The sequence below is a fragment of the Pseudonaja textilis genome, chromosome 5, assembly GCF_049901715.1.
Source record: "Pseudonaja textilis isolate UNSWEBS1 chromosome 5, rPseTex1.2, whole genome shotgun sequence".
Taxonomy (NCBI): domain Eukaryota; kingdom Metazoa; phylum Chordata; class Lepidosauria; order Squamata; family Elapidae; genus Pseudonaja; species Pseudonaja textilis.
The window spans coordinates 43,472,681-43,495,296 of record NC_141994.1 but is presented as its reverse complement, the minus strand read 5'-3'; the positions used below and the strand labels follow the sequence as shown (position 1 = coordinate 43,495,296).

Genomic DNA, 22,616 nt, shown 5'->3' with positions numbered 1-22,616 from the left:
TCGTATAAGAACCGTTTCAATCATTACATCGATGCGGTCGGCCTGTCGGATGCGGGAGAGCATCGGAAAAAATCCTATTTCCTAATCTACTGCGGAGCCACCGTTTACGATACCGCTGCAGCACTCGTGGCGCCGAGAGAATTAAAAACGTTCCGTGGTCCGAGTTGCTTGAGATCCTCACAAACCACTACGCTCCCAGGCCTTCACAAATCGCCAGGAGGTTCACGTTCCAATGAGGAAGCAATCAAGTAAGGAGACCATCAACCAATATATGGCCGCCCTCAGAACAGCAGCCCTGCACTGCGGGTTTGGAACATACCTGGAGGACATGCTCCTCGATCAATTGGTTTGTGGGGTCAAGGATCTCAACCTACAGAGGCGACTGCTAGCTAAAAAGACCTCAACCTCGCGCAAGCGGTAGAGGAGGCCCTAGCAGCCGAGCTAGCAACGAACTCAGCCACCAAAATTCAGGGCCCAAGCGCCAAGCTAGCAGCGTTCCCAGTCCATTCCGAAGAGGTGGAAGCGGAGGAAGGCCACAACGATGAGAACGATGTCCATCGCCTCACCAATGACAGACGGTCGCAGGTAGGGGCCAAACAAGAATACACCGGTCCACCCAAGCACATCACCCTGTGCCTAGCCTGTGGGGATCACATCAAAGGGCCACCTGCAAGTTTAAAGGAGCCGTTTGCAACAACTGCCATAAGAGGGGCACATTGCGAGAGTCTGCCAAGCCCCCAAAGCGCTGCACAAAGACCCCGTCCTCGCACTCGGGACCACAGAGGCAAGTATTAAACTGTCGCACGCACCGCCTTGCCAGGCGTACTTGCCACTCTGTTAGTAAAATTTCTCTCTCCGTTTCCCTAGAAGGTAAACCGTGCCACATGGAGGTTGACACAGGGTCAGCGCTCTCAATAATCTCGTGGAACACCCTCAAGAGACTCCACCCCAGCCTATCTACTACCCGGCTTCATAGATGCCAGTTCGGTCTGAAGGACTACCAGGGAAGGCCATTCCCGTGATCGGCAGAGGCAAGTTCTTTGTCAGTTTTAGAGCTTTTAAAGGCCACCTACCTCTAGTGGTAGTTAACGGCAATCTACCCACCTTATTGGGGCTCGATTGGTTTCCCCACCTCGGCCTAGGGTTAACAGGAGTCCATGCTGTCTCAACCTCAGACACTGACTCCTTATTCGCTGACTACGCAGATGTGTTCAGCGAGGAGCTGGGGTGTTATAATGGAACCCCATCTCGTTCACCGTTGACCCCAGGCAGTCCCAATCAGATTAAAACCACGTAGAGTTCCATTTGCTATTCGACCAAAACTAGACGCTGAATTGGATAAACTACTAAAACAAGGGGTCATTGAGCCAACAGATTTCGCCAAGTGGGAGATGCCCATTGTCACACCCCTCAAAAAGATGGTAGCCTGAGAATTTGCTCGGACTACAAGACAACAATCAATAAATATTTACAAGTTAGCGCCTACCCGTGCCCGTCATTCAGCACTTATTGCACACATTCGAACCGGGCAGTATTTTTGCTAAATTGGACATGTCTCAAGCATATCAACAGTTCCCTGTTGATAACCAAACAGCGGAACTTCAGACCATCGTCACTCACAGGGTGCCTTCCGATGCAAGCATCTCCAATTTGGCGTAAGTGTTGCCCGGGTATTTTTCAATCCCTCATGGAGCGGATTTTACAGGGCCTCCCTGGTGTAGTACCCTACTTCGACGACATCTTGGTCTCGGCCAGGGACAGACCCCAACTCTTCCAGAGAGTGCGAGCAGTGTTAGAGAGGTTCAGACAGCATGGCCTCAAGTTAAAAAAGAAAAATGCGCCATTGCCACTAGACAGGTGGACTTTCTGGGTTATAAAATTGACGCCTCTGGCATTCACCCCCTGGAGTCCAAGGTCAGGGCGATCCACGAAGCTCCACACCGACCTCCAAAACGGAGCTACAAGCTTTCTTGGGACTCCTAAACTTTTATGCATCCTTTTTGCCCCATAAAGCCTCAGTAGCCGAACCCCTACACAGATTACTAGACAAAAAGTCACCGTGGCACTGGGGGCATAAAGAAGACCAGGCGTTTAACGCCGTCAAATCACTACTTACGTCAGAGGCAGTGCTCATCCAATTCGACCCCAACCTTCCTTTAGTACTGGCAGCAGACGCATCCCCTTTTGGAATTGGGGCGGTCCTTAGTCACCGACTCGCCAATGGCGCCGAGGCCCCCATCGCCTTTTTCTCCAGGACACTCTCGGCCACGGAGCGAAATTACAGCCAAATAGACAAGGAAGCCCTAGCAGCTGTTGCAGCCGTGAAAAAGTTTCACGAATTCCTTTTTGGCCACTTCTTCGAACTGGTCACCGACCATAAGCCCCTCCTGGGCCTACTGGCGGCGACAAACAGACACCTCAAGTCCTCTCCCCTCGGATGACAAGGTGGACACTTTTCCTAGCGGCCTACTCATACAAACTTATCCACCGCCCGGGCAAAACTCTATCCCACGCTGACGCACTCAGTCGCTGCCCCTTACCCGCTCCGGCTGAAGACCCAGCTCCTGTCAATGCCATTTTTGAAATCACCCAGTTGGACCTGCCCATCACCGCCCTTGACATCGCCGCCAAAACCAAGGCAGACCAAGCGCTCGCCCAGGTGCTCGACTGGGTGAGGAGGGGTGGCCGGGAGGCAATGTTGATAACAAATTCGCACCCTTTAAGACTCGCATGCAGGAGCTGTCCAGTTTGCAGGGTTGTCTATTGTGGGGCACTCGAGTGGTCATCCCGACCTCGCTGCGTACCCGAGTCCTGGAAGCGTTGCACGAGGGACACCCCGGCATTGTGAGAATGAAGGCGTTGGCACGCAGCTACGTGTGGGTGGCCGGGTCTAGACGAGGACATTGTCAATTGGGTAAGTTCCTGCAGCATTTGCCAGGAATCCCGTCCTGCTCCCCCCATCGCCACCCCTACCAGATGGGAGCGCCAGCGCCCTTGGTCTAGAATCCATATCGATCTGGCCGGCCCGTGCATGGAAAGATGTTCCTAGTGGTCGTGGACGCTTATTCCAAGTGGATAGACGTGGCGCAGCTATCCACGACCACCACACTAGCAATCACCAACGTGTTAACGCGCCTGTTCGTTACCCATGGACTACCCGACTCCTTGGTCTCCGATAATGGCCCACAGTTCGCATCAGTAGAATTCAGCCGTTTTGCAGCCAACCTAGGCATTCGCCACATTTTCACAGCCCCATTTCACCCTGCGAGTAATGGGTTGGCTGAAAGGGCCGTCAGGACCACCAAAGAGGCCCTCGCTAGGTTTGGCAGAGATGACTGGCACCACAAACTCTCACGGTTCCTGATGAGCCAGCACTCAACCCCCTGTGCAGTCACCAATAAGTCCCCAGCGGAACTTCTGATGGGCCGGCGCCTGAGGACTGTATTAGATAGACTGCACCCACAATACTGCCCTGACTCTCCCCTCGCTTCCACTTCGGGGGTTAGACATTTTATGTTACAGGAGCCGATATTCGCAAGGAATTTCGCTGGGGACCCACTTTGGATTCCGGGCGAGGTCATTGCCGTCACCGGGCCGAGATCATATAGAGTCAGGCTGGAGGATGGTCGCGTCTGGAGGAGACACATAGACCAACTCAGAAGGCGCCTCAGCAACCTCGCAAACAAGAATCCAGAGTCTCCAGTCGAAGGGGAACCATCCCATCCGCCACCCAGCCACACCGCACCCAGTGACCAGTCTGCGCCAGCGGTCGTTCCGGTCAGCCCAAACTCGGACAACAGCGCCCAGAGAGTTGATCAACCGGATCCAACCCACGAGAGTTTGACTCCAGAAACCAACCCGGTGGTTTCCGAGGATGCCCAGTCCAGAGAGAGTGTTGGCGACACTATGCCAGCTCAACTGTCACAGACTGATACCGAACAGTCAGACAATGTTCCCGAGTTGCGCCGCTCCGGGCGCCAACACAAACCCCCCATCTACCTCAAGGACTATGCGTGTTCGCATCTGGGGGGAAGGGGTGTTATGTCCTGAGGACTCAAGGAGTTCTCACTCAGGTCCACTCACTTTGTGTGGGCGTTATTCCCCCATTCCCATTGGTCGGTTCTCCCCAGCAGCCAGCTATAAAAGCAGGCTGCGGGGTCCAACTGGCCGCTGATTGCTGCGAGCCAGTTCCAGGCTTGGCAAGCACGGTCAGCCCTTTATTTGTAAAATAAAGTACTGTTGCACTCATGCTCTGGTTCAGCCTCTCATTGCTCAAACTTAACAGATACTGTCCAAAAATGTTTCATCTTTGACATTAAGGAAGTAAAAAGCAGACATATAAACATAGGTTCAAATGTACTTCCCCCAATATTTTTATAATACCTAGAATGAAAAGCTACTGAATTAACCTTCAGTATTAAATATAGAGCTCAGTTCATGTTTAGTTACTAAAATTTTAACACAATCAGAAGCAAACTGGAATATCAGAAATAAAGTTTTATATTTGCTTCATATAAAGGCTATCAAATTAAAACGGTAAACTCATAAGTAACATACAGCATTTCAGCTTGATTAAGACCTTTGAATAACTAGATTTTGGCTAAAATTCAGCCAATAAAGCCAAAAAAAACCCCACCCCACCAAACATCTTTGGATCCATAAATCATAAAGGTAAAAAAATGTTGCTATTTGCAAAATTTTCATTGTACAGGATGATGCCAACATTCTATAACAGCAATTGATTTTCTTCATAATTTATTCAAGAGTTTATATCATTAATTTTTATTATATTGCAATATATGCAATATACATCCTCTAAGGATTTATTTCAATTGGAGCATTTCCAGTTAGATATTGAATAAAAATTCTGTATTTATGAAATAAGTAAAAAGTTTAGTTTCTGCATACAAGCAACTGTAACCTCGTTCTGTTATTGAAAGAGCTCGTCTGTGTGCCTTTTGGTCACAGTTAAGTCTATGTTCAGTGGGAATTACAAATAGTCTTGAACAGGATTGAAGTACCTCCTTCTGCCTGGGAAGGAGGTTTGCTGAGACAAAAATGTTCATTTCCAAATCTTACTTTGGATGTGTGGTTGAGTCAAGCTGAATTGGACTGATCTGACAGAGCCTGAAGACATGAAGTCTGATTGTTTACAATGTCATCTCAGTTCAAATTGCATATACTAAAATACAACTAAAGCTTTATTTTATTTATTTATTTATTTACTTTATTTGTCAAGCAATTATAAGATAACAGGTATAAGTATAAACATAGTTATGAATACATGAAATGGATACATATAAGAAAAATAAAAAGAAATAATAGGACAGGGACGGTAGGCTTTATCTATGACAACATCAACACAAATCCCACAATTACTACAAGGGTGTTTTAAGCGTTTAAATTGACTTCTTAAAGTTAAACTTGACATCATGCTATTTATTTACAGTGACTTCAATTTACTCACTCAATGTAAAACATACGTTTTTCATTATTTCTGTAGCACCAATCTGTGCAGTGGAAACTTGCAGCAAGAATTAACACCACGCTGTGCAGCAAAGCACTACCTTACATGCTGTGAGAGCTAAAACCTACAGTAGATCCTCTGAAGCTACCTGTCAATTAAAAGCACTGATACCAATAAATATTTAAATAATACTATTATGGGTAACCCCTATTGTTTTTGCTTTTGCTTTCATATTTAATGAAGGCTTATCTCTCAGTGAGTTCTGCTACAGATATGGTGTCTGTTAATCAGCATGAATGATTGTCTCCCTGAGCTTAGGGACTTTTTCTGCCATTGTCAAACAGAGCTTTAAACTCCGTGATGGATATTGTCTTTTTACTTTTTGCATTTCCAACATAAAATTAATAGACTTTATAAAAGAAATGCTGTATCTCATGTCTCACACGTGCTTCTAGAGCTTCAGATGGAAGCAGAACCGTAACTGCTGCAGCTGTTGTTGCTGGATTAAGATCCTATTTCTTTTAGCCTCACTAGCTACCACCCTTCTTGTTTTAGTTCATTGGGCAAATGTGGTCTTAATGAAGAGCTTGCAAGCTTGTGTCTAGTACAGGTAGTCTTTGACTTAATCACAATTGAGTCCAATATTTCTGTTGTTAAAGTGAATCAGTTGTTAATTCAATTTTGCCCCATTTTATGACCTTTTTTGCCACAGTTGTTAAGTGAATCTTCAGTTGTTAAGTTAGTAACTCGGTTGTTAAGTGAACCTGGCTTCCCCGTTGACTTTGCTTGTCAGAAGATTGCAAAAAGTGATCACATGACCCCTAGACACTGCAACCATCATAAATATGAGTCAGTTAGCAAGTATCTGAATTTTTTTTTAATGTTATTGGTTTTTAAAAACAAACATAAACAAACAAAACATAAAAACATCAAGCTATCTTCCATAGGTGTACATACAGTGTGCCGGTTGGTTTACAAATTGTTTTGTGCTTCCATTTCATAGTCTTCAATTACAATTACATTACATATAATCTCATATTGTCAATCAAAAAGTAAATACCTTAGTATCATGATTAATCAATCATTTGACTATACTTTTATTCATTCATGTTTTGCAAGATAACCATAATTTACTTAATTTATTTTATAACAGTTCATATTATCACCCCAAATCTATCCTAAAATCATTTTGTAGTTATAATAAGAAAGAAGTACATTTTATACATTTATTATTTTCTAAAAATCTACATATTTCATTACTGTACTTTGTTGTCTAACCATTGATAGAAAAGATCCCAAATTTTATAAAATTGTCTATCCTCTTGTTGTCTAATTTCAAATGTCAATCTACTCATTTCAGTACATTCCAATATTTTATTAATGATTTCCTCCTGTGATGGTATTTTCTCATTTTTCCAGTTTTTAGCAAATACAATCCTAGCCGCTGTTAGTACATTTACAATCAGGTATTTCAAGTCTTTACTATATATTTCAGGTAAAATTCCCAATAAAAATATCTCTGGTTTCAAGTCTATATGTTTTTTCGTCATTTTTTCCAACCACATGTGGATTTTAGTCCAGTATTTTTTAGCATCCGCACAAGTCCACCACATATGGTAATATGAGCCAGTATGATGACATTTCCAACATTTTTTGGATTTATTCTTGAATATTCTTGCTATTCTTGTCAGGGGAAAATGCCACCTGTAAAACATCTTATACAAATTTTCTTTATATGCTGTTGACATTGTCATTTTATAATTTTGAGACCACAATCTTTACCATTTCTCTAAATCAATCCCATATCCAAAATTCTTCCCCCAAGCAATCATTGTTTCTTCAACTTGTTCTTCTTCTAATTTAATTTCTAATAGATATCCATATAATTTTTTAATCATCTTTTCATCAGTACCTGTCAAAATCTTATCTAAGTCAGTCAGTCTATCATAGAAACCTTCTGTTTTAGCTAGTATCTGAATTTTGATCATGTGACTATGGAGATGCTGCATGATCATAAGTCTAAAAAATGGTCATAAGTCACTTTTTCCAGTGTCGTAACTTTGAACAGTAAGTCAAGGACCGCCTGTACAAGTAGATTCAAGTTAGTACTGAACTAGCTGAAGAATTCAGATACTGAACTAGCTGAAGAACTGTAATATCCATTTTTATTTGTTTTGTTGCTGTTGTTTAATTATATGAGCTGCCCAGAGTCACAAATGTGAAATGAATGGCTAGATTAATCAAATAAATAAAGTGAGTGAAGAGCTGGATTTATTCAACTATGCCCATAATAATAATGAACTTCATTTCACAAAACTCAAAAGGAATCACTGTTCACTTTTTTTTCCCAATCCACTCATCTACTTGAGTTGTCAAAGCTTCCTTTTACTTGAATCTTCTCCAATTTGGTGCCCTCCATGCATTTCGGGCTGCAGTTCCCATAATCTCTAGCCAGCATGACCCATGCTGTTTAGGGCTAATAGGAATCACAGTTTAACACATAAATTAATTGGACAGGAGAAGGCTTTGTTTTATTCAAATGTAACAAAGGAAAAATCTTCATGATGCTGTTAAAAATAGAAACAAGGTGTTTCTTGCTTATATACATATTGCTGCTGTTATAGTTATTAGCTGGTCACTGCACGCAATAGGAAGAGAACATGTCGCAGTAATCCCTATTCTATTTTTCAGTAAATGATTATATGATAAATTATTTTGATTATATAAAACATAATTTTATTCCTTTTGACAGGATACTTTGTTTGATCTTAACAATCTCCTGCAAGTGTTTATACACCTCGCTATACACACTTGTTGCGAGGAAGTGTGTTGCACATAAAGAGGGATATCAGCTACCATTTTAAGATGACATGTTGATGGGTTAACTCTAAATTTCTCTGGGTTCTAGTAATGAAGTATAAGATTAGTAATACAGTGCAATCCTTTGAGTATAGCATAAAAAATATTCTTAATTCACCTAAGCAAAATGCAATTTTCATCCCATGAAACTGTTAAGTACATGAACACATTTTTTGTTGGGACTAAAGAGGACTTCTATGATATAGAACATGCCTGAAGCATAAGAATTATTCATTTTTATAGTATTCTGACAAATAAATACACTGAAAATAATACTTTCACACAATACCATGTGTAAGTTGGAGATGTACTAGCTAAAATAATTCTACTAATCCTATCAAGCAAACTCCAAAGGCTGTTTTATCTACAATTTAGGAATTGTATTTTAGACCTCTAGTTTAAAATGTGATTTTTTCTGAAGTACAAAAACATGCACACAGTCTATTATAGGAAGTCCCCACTCTATATTTTACAAAATACATGTAGTTACATACCTTGTTTCCCCCACCTTCTTCCTACATTGTTTTTAAAATTATTACTGCAATTCAGATATTAAAATATCTCTCATCCCATTTTCAGACAACAATCTTTTTCTGAAGAAAGGTTCTTAAGAATAAAAATTGTATTTTATAGTAAGACTAATAAAACATGTTGCTTCAATGTACGTTTGCATCCTATTTACAATTATTCAACATAAAATGATTTCCCATTTTTCCTGAATGGCTATATGTGCATGGCACCAGAATCAACTTAACCATGGCCTTTTCAACCCAACCATCAAGATCCATATGACACATTACACTCTAAACTAAACGATATGGGTTCAGTGTACACTCAGAGCTGAACTGTGGTTGCCTAGTTTATTGACCAGTATATTAGAATCATAGAATTTTGGTGTTGGAAGATATCCAAAGATCATTTAATCCAATCCTTATGGTGTGAACACAGTTGGTGTAGATACTTATAGTTGGGAGGACCTTTGGATCTTAAGAATCGTCTGTACCGGAAGGCAGAGCCTCCTCGCTGACGGACGGTAGATTGCAACTCTCTGCGGCTATTGTTCATGCTCTTTCGTCGGAGAGCCCCAATCATTCTGATTAGGGGCTGAAAGTGCCTTCGAGGGGCAGTGGAGTAAGAGGAAGCAGCAAGCCTGATTGTGGGGAGCCACATCTCCCCCCCGGGCTTGGTTTTTTTTCCTCCCGAATACGACTGCAGCTAAAATGGCCATCCCGAAGAGGATGACTCAGCTCAACTAAGATTTGTGCAGGAGGGAAGAAAGAGGTGGATAACATCTGAACCGGGACAACTGGGCAATATAACCAAATAAAAGTACCCCAGGATTAAGGTAACATAGAATTTTTAAGAAACGAAAAGTGAGCGGCGAAATTACAAAGGGACAGAGAAAAAAAGAAAAATACTTTTGACAGCTAAATGGGGCTTCGAACCGGGAAAGGAAGAAGCTGGAATTAAAGATTTAATGAAATTGGACTAAAATAATAAACAAGTATAAAACTAAAGCTGGACTTAAGATTGTCAAAGAATAATAATAACAAAGTTTACAAATTGGAGACTGGATTGTGTTGGAATACTGAGGTTCGAAAAACCTTAAATAAAAATATAGGGGGGAAAAAGTGAAGACATTGTATAATGGAGAGTGTCACCTTTTGATAAAAAATTAATTTAAATAAAAGGGAAAGCATCTTGTTTTTGAATGAACTGGTGTGGATATAACATTACAGAAATATTGAAACAAAGTAAGAATTTTAGAAAGTGAAAGCAGAACCAGAATAAAGGAAAAAGCAAGGAAGGAAAGATTGTTTGTGGGACTGATTGATGTTTTTGGTATAAACCCTGGACTGGAATAGCTGAGAACTTTAAAAAACTGAAAGAAGAAAGAAGGAAAGTAAAAGTGATTTCTTTTTGTGGACTTTAACAATCATAAAATATAAGAATGATGATATCACTTCGGGAATTAAAAATGGAACTTAAAAATATGAGAGAATTACTACAGGAAAGAGGCGAATCACTTTGCTCTGTGCTAGAAAAGATGGAAATGGAGATTGAAGAACAAGAAGAAAGATTCTCAGAGGAGGAGGAATCCACTCAAGGAGAAGACATTTTAAATAGACAATTAACACAAAGAACGCTACAAAGAAGTGGGGAAAGAAGGAAGGTTAAAAAGTTGAGTTTTAAGAAAGCAATTAAAAGAGGGAATACTTGTGAAGTCAGAAAAGGCAGGAAGATTCAGCAGAAAAGGGGAAAGGAAGATATTAAGAAAGAGATAAGTTGGAATGAGAAAAGATATGGGGAAAAGAAAGGGAGGAGAAGCAGTAAGAAACAGGCATGTGAAAGAAAGAAACACAGAACTAGTAAAATGTTGAAAAGAAATTGCTTTTTCAGAGATAATGGTTGATGAATTAAAAAGGGGATTCTGCAGGGTGACAAGGGGTAATAAGAATATCTCTGCAATTAAAAATATTTAGAAAATAGGGTAATATAGATACTGATAACTCTTATTAAAGGGGGGGGATATGCTGTGGAATCCAATTGAAAAGATGTAATGATTAATGGTTTATTGGGAATTAAGATGAGGGAATAAAGGTATATTCTAATCATTAAGGTGCCACACTCAAAATAGTAAAAGAGGGGAAACTTATACTTGCTCTTTTTTCTTTTTTTTTGTGGGTGTGTTAAGATCTGTATTAATTTAGAATTCATAAAAAAATGTGTAATGGAAAGGGAATATGACAGACTAAAGAACCAGCTAAATTAATAAGTATAATATAGATTACTAAAAGCAAGGAGAGACATTGGTAACTTCATTATTACCACTGTTAGGCAAATATATATTGTTTATTTTTAGTTTTAAAATAAATATTAAGGATTATATTTGAAATAATTGAAATGAAATAAAAAGATGTTTAGATTGAGATTAATAAAAGAACTTAGAATTAAACTTTATTATTATTTATTAGGCAAACAATATTGTTTATCTTTATGTTTAAAAACAAATACTAAAGGATTATATTTGAAATAATTGAAATGAAACAAAATCGATTGAGATTAATGAAAGAGGCTAGAATTAATGTGTTTGTTTCTCTCCTTACTGGAAATTTGGAATGGAAAAGGTAATAATAGAATTAAGTATGCATATATCAATGTATAATTTCTGTCATATTTATATGTAAAGATGATTACCCGGAAATATGTTGTCCACTAAAAAGAGATTTTTGTTTTTAATGTGAAAAACTGAATAAAGTCTGTTAAAAAAAAAAAAGAATCGTCTGTACTGCATATCGGCTGGGGAATTCTGTACCTGTCAACAGTGGTGTCCCCCAAGACAGTGTTCTAGGACCAACTCTCTTCATACTCTATATAAATGACCTCTGTGATCATATTAAGAGCCACTGTGTAATGCTGATGTAAAGCTATTCAACACCACAGACAATACTACTACCCTCCAAAAAGACCTTGACTATGTATCAGAATGGTCAATCAAATGGCAACTTCAAATCTCAACAAATAAATGCTCTGTCTTACATACTGGCAAAAAAAATCAGAAAATAAAATACAAGCTAAATAGTCAAGACCTTGTTGAGGATCCAAACTCTGTCAAGGACCTTGGAGTACTCATTTCTAATGATCTAAGTGCTAGAGCCCACTGTAAGTACATAGCCAAAAAGGCATTAAGAGTTGTTAATCATTCTAATCCTACGTAGCTTCTTCTCTGGTAATATCACACAGAGCATACAAAACATTTGCTAGACCAATACTTGAATACAGCTCATCAGTCTGGAACCCATATCATGTGTCTGATATTCACACAATTGAGAAAGTCCAGAAATATTTCACAAGAGTTCTCCCCTCCTCTACTCATTGCAGAATACCTTATGCCACCAGACTTGAAATTCTAGACCTAGAAAATCTAGAACTACGCGGCCTTCAGTCTGATCTAAATATAGTATATAAAGTGATACATTGCAGTGTCCTACCTTCAGCTTCAATCATAACAATACAAGAGCACACAATAGATACAAACTCAAGGTTAACCGCACCAAACTTGATTGCAGAAAATACGACTTCAGCAACAGAGTGGCCAATGTTTGGAATACTCTACCTGACTCTGTGGTTTCTTCCCCAAACCCCCAAAACTTTAACCTTAGATTGTCTACTATTGACCTCACCCCTTTCCTAAGAGGTCTCTGGGTGGCATGCATAAGCATGCCATCCCTGTCCTATTGTTTCTTTTTATTTTTCTTATAAGTTCCATCTCAGGTATTCAAAACTATGTTTATTCTTATACCTGTATCTTGTAAGCAATTGACAAATCAAATAAATAAATAAAATAAAGTTCAAGTCCACACCTCTTGAAATTGCTGATGTTGAGAAACACCACTATCAATTCACAACCAGCTGTTTTCCAGATATATTGGACTACAAGATTGCAGAATTTCTTTTCAACACAGTGAATGAGCCATTGTCCAAAATACCTGAAAGATGACAAGTTGGGAAAGGCTGCTGGGAATAATGATCTTTGATAATAGAATTAGGAACTTTTATTATGTTCAGGAAAACGAATACTATTCCATAAACTGCATTACCTGCATTACACTTCAGATAAGAAATTTAAACTACCTGCTACCGTACTTAAAGAATCTCCAGAGATGCCTCTTTTGTTCCTTTGATTTTCCATGTTCATTTACTCAAAAAGAAGTACCATTAAGTAGAAAGTTAACTCTCAAACAGGAGAACATATGATTGTAAAACGCATTATGTAAGCCCATTATCTCACTGCTGTTGCATCATTAATCCATTAATAAATACCAAATCGTGAATGCATAGGTCTGCACTCCAGCCTATAGCTGATGATAGTACCTAGTCTATCTTACTTGAACCCACAAAACAGAATTAGATTATTTATTATTTTGATAGGAGACCATGAAGAAATCCCATGACTGTGAGAACAATGAAAAAATCTGGAAGAAGGCAGACGCAAATCCATTTTGTAGTTGAGCCAAGAACATGACCTGGATTGTAAATTTGGTAAGCACTAATTGATGCTGACTAAGGGAAATATTTACTTTTGTACCTACTGAATCTCCATAGCACAAATCCAAGAGATCACTAAATGGCAGCAAAGGATTGGTGTTTTCTGTCCCTTTGATGCCATTTAGTGATTGTCTGAATGTCTGCAACCCAAATCTTGCAACTAGACTAGCCAACACTGGGCTTGGCTAGTCTAGTGAAGAGAAGGGGAGACATGATAGCAGTCTTCCAATATTTGAGGGGCTGCCACAGGGAGGAAGGGGTCAAGCTATTTTCTAAAGCGCCTATAAGCCAGATAAGGAATAACAGATGGAAACTGAACAAGGAGAGATTCAACCTGGAAATAAGGAGAAGCTTTCTGACAGTGAGAACAATCAACCAATGAAACAGCTTGCCCTTGGAAGCTGTGGGAGCGCCATCACTTGAGACCTTCAAGAAGAGATTGGACTGCCACTTGTCAGAAATGGTGTAGGGTCTCCTGCTTGGGTGAGGGTTGGACTAGATGACCTATAAGGTCCCTTCTAACTCTGATTATCTGTAAAAACTCTGCTTTCAAACCTCCAGAGAAAGAGGGGAATATAGATAAAATATGGGCAGGCATTTCATTTCCTAAGATGTGATGTATGCTATCCAAGCTAGCAGCTGTGGTCTTCTGCTGAGCAGCCAGTACAATGTGACCCTCAGTTGCCCGGGAGCCAAGTATGCTGGTGGAAGAATGATTCATATGAAAAACAGCAAATATTTTTGACAGGAAGCACATGGATTCCCATCAACCTATCTTTGATCCAAATACTGCATATTAAGCTCAAAATATCTGAATTAAAGTCCTAGTTTTTATTTTGTGGCACTTTGAGGATTTATTATTGTTTATGATAAATGATCTTATTGAAATCGTTAAAACATTGTGGAAAAATATTGTGATATATGATTTCACAGTAAATTATATACAAGTGTTTTATTTTTTAACAGGAAGTAAGGAAAATGTAAGGACTTGCTACTCCAGAAAGCTGCTGTTCTGTATTGTATAATGATTTAGTTCTGCTTTTTACTAAACACCCCACATATTCAAGTTAAAGTTGCACTAACTGTCAAAGTAGGGTCAGAACAATTACATTCTCCATTACAATTCCATTATGCACCCTTTTCTTTTTTCTGAAGAGCTGCAACACATTTCAACTTTTCAGATTAAAAACAAAACAACCACAGGATTACAAATCTACACAACCTACTGGATCAAATAGCTTTGCTTTCAGCTCGGGGCTATTTTGCTTTATGGAATGGGCTGTAATCTGGCATACAGAAACCAGCAGTAATCTTCAAACACACCATTTTATTTTCGCGGGATTTCTCTGTATTGTTCTAGCATACAGCAAACCGGCGCTTCTTCCATGCCTCCTCCGTCCGTCAAGGACAAACGGGATTTCAAGCGAGGGGTTGCAGGGTTGCGAGGAACAAAATCTAGAAGGAAACTGCATTGACTTCAACCAAGTACCTGAACAAAACGGGCCAGCAAACGAAGGGCGCGAGGCTTAAGTGACCCGGAGGGGTGAGAGCGAGGAGGAGGAGGAGGAAGGGGAGGTAGAGAGCACTGCAGCAAATACCGTACACCTCCATCTATGCAAACCCGCCACTTACCACACGAATCGGAACAACGGAGGGAAAAAAGCAGCTTAGGAAAGGAGGCGTCCTTTAGAAAGACGATCTTAACGGGACGAGATTCAAGCAAAGCTCCGGCCAATAGTCACCTGGTTCTGCAGGACGAAGGCAAAGCGAAGGAGGCGAGAGGCAAGACTCAACACACACACATCCACCAAACCTGTCAGCGACGCTTCGCGGTGCGGCAGTGGCCAATGTGGGGCGCAAGGCTCTGCCCCTGGAGCACTGCAGCTAAACGCAGGCAATTGGGTCCTCTCTCGTCGGGACACAAGCCGAAGCTCCGCGGCGGGGATTCTCGCTTTGCCCTGCCGCCTTCCTAAATTCGCGACTATTTGCGCGCGCGTGCGTTTGTCTATATGTGTGTGTGTGTGTGTGTGTAGGGGAGAGGCGGGGGCGCGCGCCCCTCTGTGGAGCTGTGGAAAAAGTGGCGGGAGCGACCTCGCCAGCATCAGGCTTCTTGCTCGGTCGGCCGTTGCCAAGAGCCCTGGCAGCTCGGCACTGAGGCTAGCAAGCCCCGCGCACACCTTTGCCAGGCTGAAGCGCCGCTTTCCCGGCCTCCCGGGGCGTTCGCTGGCTGCCCGCTGGCTCTCCTATCTGAGGAGGTGACCCGAAGCCCCTGCGGTCCGAATGATTTGGAGTCAGCCGCATTATTTCTCCCCCACGCCGCAGTCATCCCGGAGCCAGGAGAGGACAAGGTGTTACAGGCAGAAATGCAGAATTAAATTCAAACATTTTACAGAAAATAAATACACGTCTTACAATAGGGACTTTAGGCTTTGTTTTTCTGTTTGAAAAATACTGTACAACAATCACATCACAACTGGAAATCCAGGGTCATAACAAACTCCATCCTTCAGCCCTGATGCAATAGGAATGCATGTATTTCCAACTGAGTTCATCCAGAAAGTCTGGATTCAGTTTAATTCTTACTTTGTATACCATGGAATCTAAAGTGAGAACATGGCTTGCACATTTGCAGGCAAAATAAATTAATTTTTACAGAAGAAATAAGAAAAGTGTTTATGTCTTCAGTCCATCTCATGGATGGAAGTACACATTGGTACCATTAAAAAATACTTATACCTTCAAAATTTTATATAACTATAACTAGAATCTTGCTTCTCAATTGTAGGGTAAAACGTTAGAATTTCAAATTCCGAATAACTTTTTACAAATAGTAGCATGTTTCACTCATTTAAAAATAAACTTAATAATATTAGCAAAAGTATCTGGATTTAAATCTAAAATAGAATGTTTTGACACATGAAAAATAGTTTCCATATTGCTGCAGTTGCAATTCCTAAAATAGTGATTCATCAGTTTCAAAGGCTAATGAAATAATTTTGCAATCAGAGATCTGATACTTAAGAAAATGTATTTGTAATATTTCAGTAAAAAATCTGAAATTATTCTTACCGTCAGATCGAAGCCTAGAGATGACATAGTGAAATCCAATTGAGTTAAATCCTTTATTTGCTTACCACTGGACAAAATCTTGCCAAATTAAAGCTATAACTTTCTACACTGCTAGATATATCCTGAGAGATTCTAGATTTGTCTTCCCTGAATTTCTTCCCCGTCCCACCTCCAGATCGGGAACTGCACAATCTCTAGATTTGGACCTTTCTAGCAAAAGTTCTTGTATTGCCAAAAGTCTCTCCCTCTGGTCCTATAGGTACATATTCCATCATATTCACATACAAAAGTAATTAAAACACGTAATTTATAAATAAATGCATGCAGGAAAAGCTGAGATAGATCAATAGTCATAATATGCATGTGCATGCACATTCTGTATTCTGAAAATATACATATTCTTGGCTTTTGCTAGAATCAATTTACTTACTTGGTTGCCTTTAAGTAATAATCCTATTTTAAAAAATCACTTAAAAAAATCACTTACTGCAAGATTTCAGGGTAACAATTTGAAATTCACTGATTTAGATTACTTAATAGGGGCATTCCCTTAAGGGGATAGCTCCCAATTCCTAACTAACTTTCCCAATTCCCAATTAACTATATACTGTCTGGACAGCACAGTCACTTTGAGGTCTGTTTTATCTATCCTGGGAAGTTATAAAATTGTATATTACTTTATCCTTGTTTTGAGGCCTGATATCAAATTTGTGTCCATTAACTATTTTGTATAAGGTTTTCACCATTTGTTCTACATATAATACAGAGGAACATTCCTGGTAAATTGCTTCTGGACACAACCAAATCAGGTCACAACCAGAGTCCGGGAACAGACTATGTTCGCAACCCAAGGCTCCACTGTATAGGTGAACTGTCATCTATCTTAGAAATTTTAATGCGGATTCCTGCATGGAACAAGAAAAGAGACTTGATAATCTAATGTTTAGTCATTTATTCATAATTAAAACATTTATTTTGGAATGTTAGTTACCTAACTATTTCATCTTTTCATTAGTTGTTATAAGAAATAATAAGCTAACAGGTTGAATACTACAGTATAATCATCAAACTCAGAACTTGTCTCAACAAATGATAGCACCTTCAGAAAACTTATTTGGTAAGATGAAATCTGTCCACAGATTTGTATCCCTTTTTCCCTTTAAAGACAGAAAATATAAGGGAGTCAGGTTTATGTCTCTCGTGCCTGCACAATATCTCAAGGCTAGCTCCCTGCTTAATGCCCCCCTCCTTGTCTGGCTGGGAGTTTCTCAATATCTGGTTCCTTTTGGTTTAAGATAATTGTTTCTTTAAATGAAAATTCATTAATAAAAGAAACTTGGTAAGATTAAGTGTCTGTTTAGAATCAATTATTCTTCTACTGCATTGGGCTGTATTTTCACATTTTATAATATACTTATTCTTTAGGTACATACAAGTATAAGATATAGAACCTGACATAAGCACTCTGCTAATGAATACTATTTTATTTTTTAAAAAGTTTGTTGCAAACTCTGACAACTTCCATTGCTCTGGAGACGGCTCTGGCCAGAGGAATTTTTATAACTTTGGCCTCTTTATTGCTTTGCCTGCCTTCCAGATGAGCAGAGGGAGATCAGCTTTTGTTTTACCGACAAGCATACAGGCATGATTTCTCAGAGTCTCTCACTGCATTTGTAGAAGGTTTAAAGACAGAGGTTTGATTTTCCTTTGAGATCTGGGAAATATCTGACTCTCCTTGTTATGCAAATGGAGTCTTTGAGATAGCAGGAAGACAAATTGAGCAGAAACGAGGTTTTTTTTTACTGGTTTTCAACTCTGCGGTTAGAAAGTTCTCTTTGTTCTTGGCATGTAGGGGAATTCCAACCCCTCCCACCATCCAACCAGCACGTAAAGAGTTCCGATGCTCACACACACACAGAGATATGATGCATATTCACTCCTGGCTTCAATATTACTTTGCTTTATCAGAAATCCAAATTAACAGTCTTTATACTGATGGGTTTCAGGAGATCATCTTTAACTTTTCTGTATTCTGCACAGTAGTGGATTTTTAAGCTGTGCAGATGCAGATAGATAAACTCAACAAGACGTCCATAACAAAGTACATTTATTGGTTCATCAGGTATCCTCATAACTCACATTTGTGACAAAGTTCTTCTTTAATGACCAATCCTTTGTATAGCTGTCTTGTAGTAAAAGATGGTTATCTCCTAACCCATCTTGTAGTGATAGAAAGCAGCTGCCATGAATTAGGGAGTTCAGGCAAAAGTGAGGAAAAACTCTCCCAACCCATCAAGGGTCAAATTAGTGACCAATCGGGGTTACAGATGTGGCCACGTGACATGAACTACATTTCCCAGGATACATTTAATTACATTTACCATGATGCATTCCCTTAAGGGGACAGCTCATTATTCCTAAGTGACTATCCAATTCCCAAGGACTGGCTGGGACAGCACAACAACTAAGAACTAATAGAATTTCAAGAGATAAAGGCTTCTAGAAAAGTATTTTTATCATTTTTCTCCATTATGCCCTGCCTTGATCACAAACTCCTATCTGGCCTTGTTTGCTTTTCTATCCAAATCATGAAACTCTTCCTGCTTGACAACTTTCATTCTCATTGTTCCACTTGTTTTTACTTTCTCTTTGATATTGACAATGCCTCAAAATGATCTCAACCAACCATTTTCCATTCCTGGTAAAACTCTCATTTTCCAGTAACGATCATCCTACAATTTATTTGACCAACTTTCATGTAGGATGCAATTTAGGAAGTGGCTCTGATCAATGATATACAATCTTTTGTTGATCAAGAACCAAGCTTGTCCTTTAGAAGCATGTTAGGAATGGTAATCTAAACAATGGATAGGATAGGACAAAATGTAAGTTTGATTTAATTAAAATTAAGTGCAATTAAATATCACTATTTCTGGTTATTTAATAATCATCATCTGTAATACAAATAACAAAATTAGGTTATTTCTTGGAGAGACCTAGGAGACTATGCCCAAAATTTTAAAGTATTAGCATCAGATTATGTACTTATTTTATATAATTTAAACCAAGAACCCCAATGCCAACATAAAAGCTATTTTTCCTTTCCCCAAATTCTTTTACCTGTGAGGTTTTCATTAAGCGAATCCTCACTGCTGCTGTCACTGAAAGAAGGCACTGGAGTGACAGAAAGTGAAGCTGGACAGGACACAGGAGCAGATAAGTTGGTCTGTGGGACATAATACTGAGATGTGCCAGCCTCTTCATAGAAAGGGAAAGGGAGAGGATGGAAAGCTTGAGAGCAGGGATTTTTCCAATGAGAAAGTCCAATTGAGAACTGGCCAGAAGCATCAAAACCTGAAAATAAGCAAGGTATGCATTAAGATAGGAAGAGCCTTACTGGATAAACTGCCCTATTTGACAGAATATTATCTTTGAAAGATGAACAGATTTGGAGATAGGGAAGAATTCACCACTCTCTGCTATTTAGAGAGAGATCTAGAGATTTATTTATTTGTGTACAGGCTTTATTATTTTTACAAATAAGTCAAGATGACAAATATCTAATAGTCCTTCTTTCTCCTATTTTACCCACAATAGCAGGCCTGTGAAGTGAGTTGGGTTGAGATAAAGTGTCTGGCCCAAGGTCACCCAGCTGGCCTTCATGGCTAAAGCAACACCAGAACTCATGGTCTCCCACTTAAACACAAGACCAAACTGGCTCTAATAAGCCAGCTAGCAAGCTAACTAACTAACTAACTATTTATTTGTCCTTAGAAATGTGTAGTGGATATATCCCCTTTTCTATGTTCACTTTAAGATTTGTTCCAAGGTAAAAGAAAGAAAGAGAAATTTTTGCTGAGTGAACAGAAATCTGCACATTACATTAAATACAGCTTGGAATATCTTTATATGTGTGTCTAGTAACTGATTTTTTTAAAGCCAGTCACGTTTACAGTCATTCAGTTTGAAACCAGTTATTCAGAGCAATTTCAGAATGTATAAAACTCATGGCCAATTATGCAAATATTTGCACACAATCTAAAAAAAAACAATGGAATCTTGTTTGTACAGACCTGAAGATTAGGTTTTGGAATTCCCTGTCAATTTCACAAAACTCCCTTTTGTGTAAATATTTTTTTTCAACAGTTCTAACAAGCTGGTTATAATAATAGTTTTAATTCTAATCAAGATATTATCACCAAAATAAATCTATATAGAAACTTGACTATTTGACTCCTATAGAGATGGTCCTCAATTTATGACTGACTGCCTAGTGGCCATTCAATGTTCCAACAGACCTCCACAGAGCTACTCACAACTCAGATTTGAAGTTCTGACAATTGGGTCCTACCCACAGTCATGTGATTAAATTTATGGCTGTTTGTAGCATCCCGGGGTCATATGACTAATTTAGGATGGGTTTTGGCCAGAAACTGGCATTTATTTTCAATTTCCAACAAAAAACACCCATTTCTGAAGGTAGATTTGCTAATAGCCACTGAGTTCACCTTACAATTGCCACATTTGCTTAATGAACACAACAAAAAAGATAATAAAATTGTGCACAATCATGCGGTGTCCCACTTAATGACCAGCACAATTTAAATCCACAATTCCAGGCTCAACTATGATCATAAGTTGAAGCCTATCTATAGTGCAAACACAGGCAGGAGTAGGTATCATTAAAGTTGTAAAATGAACAAAATAAAACTATTTATAAAAGAGAAAATTCAATAAGATGATTTAAGCATCCAGTTCTTGAGATGAAAAATAATTATTTTTAATTAGTTTTGATTAGATATTTCCTCAAACTTTATTGTAGCAAATATAAAGCAACTTTCTGCCTCAGTTTCTTCTAGAAGCTCTTTCTTCAAAATGGTTGATTTCAGGAAATATTTGCTGGATCTACTGTTCTCCCAATTACCTAAACCACCCATGTTTTATTTCTTTCTGGAATGTTTGCACCTTCTTGAAATCTGTATGGAACCTTTATCAATTGACAATTTTTGCTGGTTTCCTAGACAGAGAATCATGCCTCAGTTTTTGGCTAATTCCTATTTACAGATATTGGTCATATAAGACGTTTGACCAGTAAAAGATATTAAACTTGATATTCAATCACTAAATTTCCACAGTATTAAGAGAAAGGACTTCTGAATCTCCACAAGAGGCAACGTGAGCTGTTTGAGCCAAGGATATCCATTGCTTATCTACATAAACCATATCACCAGTCAGAATCATGGATCTCACAATCAACACAAATTGTAATGTATTATGTGTCTGGTCCCTATCTAAATCCAAAATACCTTCAGTTGATTTATGACTTTTCTTGAGCTACAGTCACCGTCTCATAACAATTGTTAACTATAAAAATTGCAACTGTTTTAGGCTTCATGTGACAAATCAAATCCAAGCTTCAGAAGAAATAGCAGCTCTCCAAATTCATTTACCCAGTTCTCTTCTTTATACAATTTTTATAAAATATAAACACATATTTTTGTCACAAAGTTTATGCATAACGTTGTTACAATATCTACTGTAAATTAGTAGAATCACAAGGTTCAACATTAATTTTTCTATAAACTAAAAGGAAAACAAAGTGTATCCAATTTCTTACCTACTGTAATTTGGCTGATGCAACTATGGTAGCTGGTTCCAACAGAAAGACTGCTGCTGCCATGAGAAATATTATTATCTAAAATAAAAATGCAGGAGAATATATATATACAACACAATGGTTGTAATTAAAACTTTGTATTTGAGTCTTAAGTTTTCCTACAAATCCTCTTTGGACACGACAATAAAGAGGAAATGCATGACCAAAAAAAGGGGCAAAGATTGGGCAAACTTATTGGTTGAAATGTATATGTTAATGTAAATGGGGGGGGGGTGTATACAAATATATATTTTTCTGTAGTTAATATGTTATCTCAGTATAGTAGGCTATTCTATTTTTTTAACAGCAGTACTTTCCCCTTTAAATAATGGAATTATAATGATGACAATACAACTTATATGATATGCGTGTGGATATGTGTGGATGCCTGCTATCTACTTTGGTATGAAAGTTCTGATTTGGACCATTTTGGACCATATTTCAACCATTTCTGTAATTAATTGTACTACTGAGTAATTTGTTCAGAAATCCATTTATGAAAGAGAAATACTTTAA

General features: G+C 39.0%; 1 protein-coding gene across 1 annotated transcript in view; it reads right to left on the bottom strand.

The window, feature by feature from the left end:
- ANO4 (anoctamin 4) overlaps nt 1–22,616 on the bottom strand; it is an 87,051-nt gene that overhangs the window by 63,190 nt on the left and 1,245 nt on the right. The window contains exons 2-3 of the mRNA XM_087934657.1: nt 22,062–22,139; nt 19,565–19,798 (exon numbers count right to left, since the gene is read on the bottom strand). Of these exons, the coding sequence (XP_087790783.1) occupies nt 19,565–19,798; nt 22,062–22,139 (312 nt within the window). The remainder of the gene's footprint in view (nt 1–19,564; nt 19,799–22,061; nt 22,140–22,616) is intronic.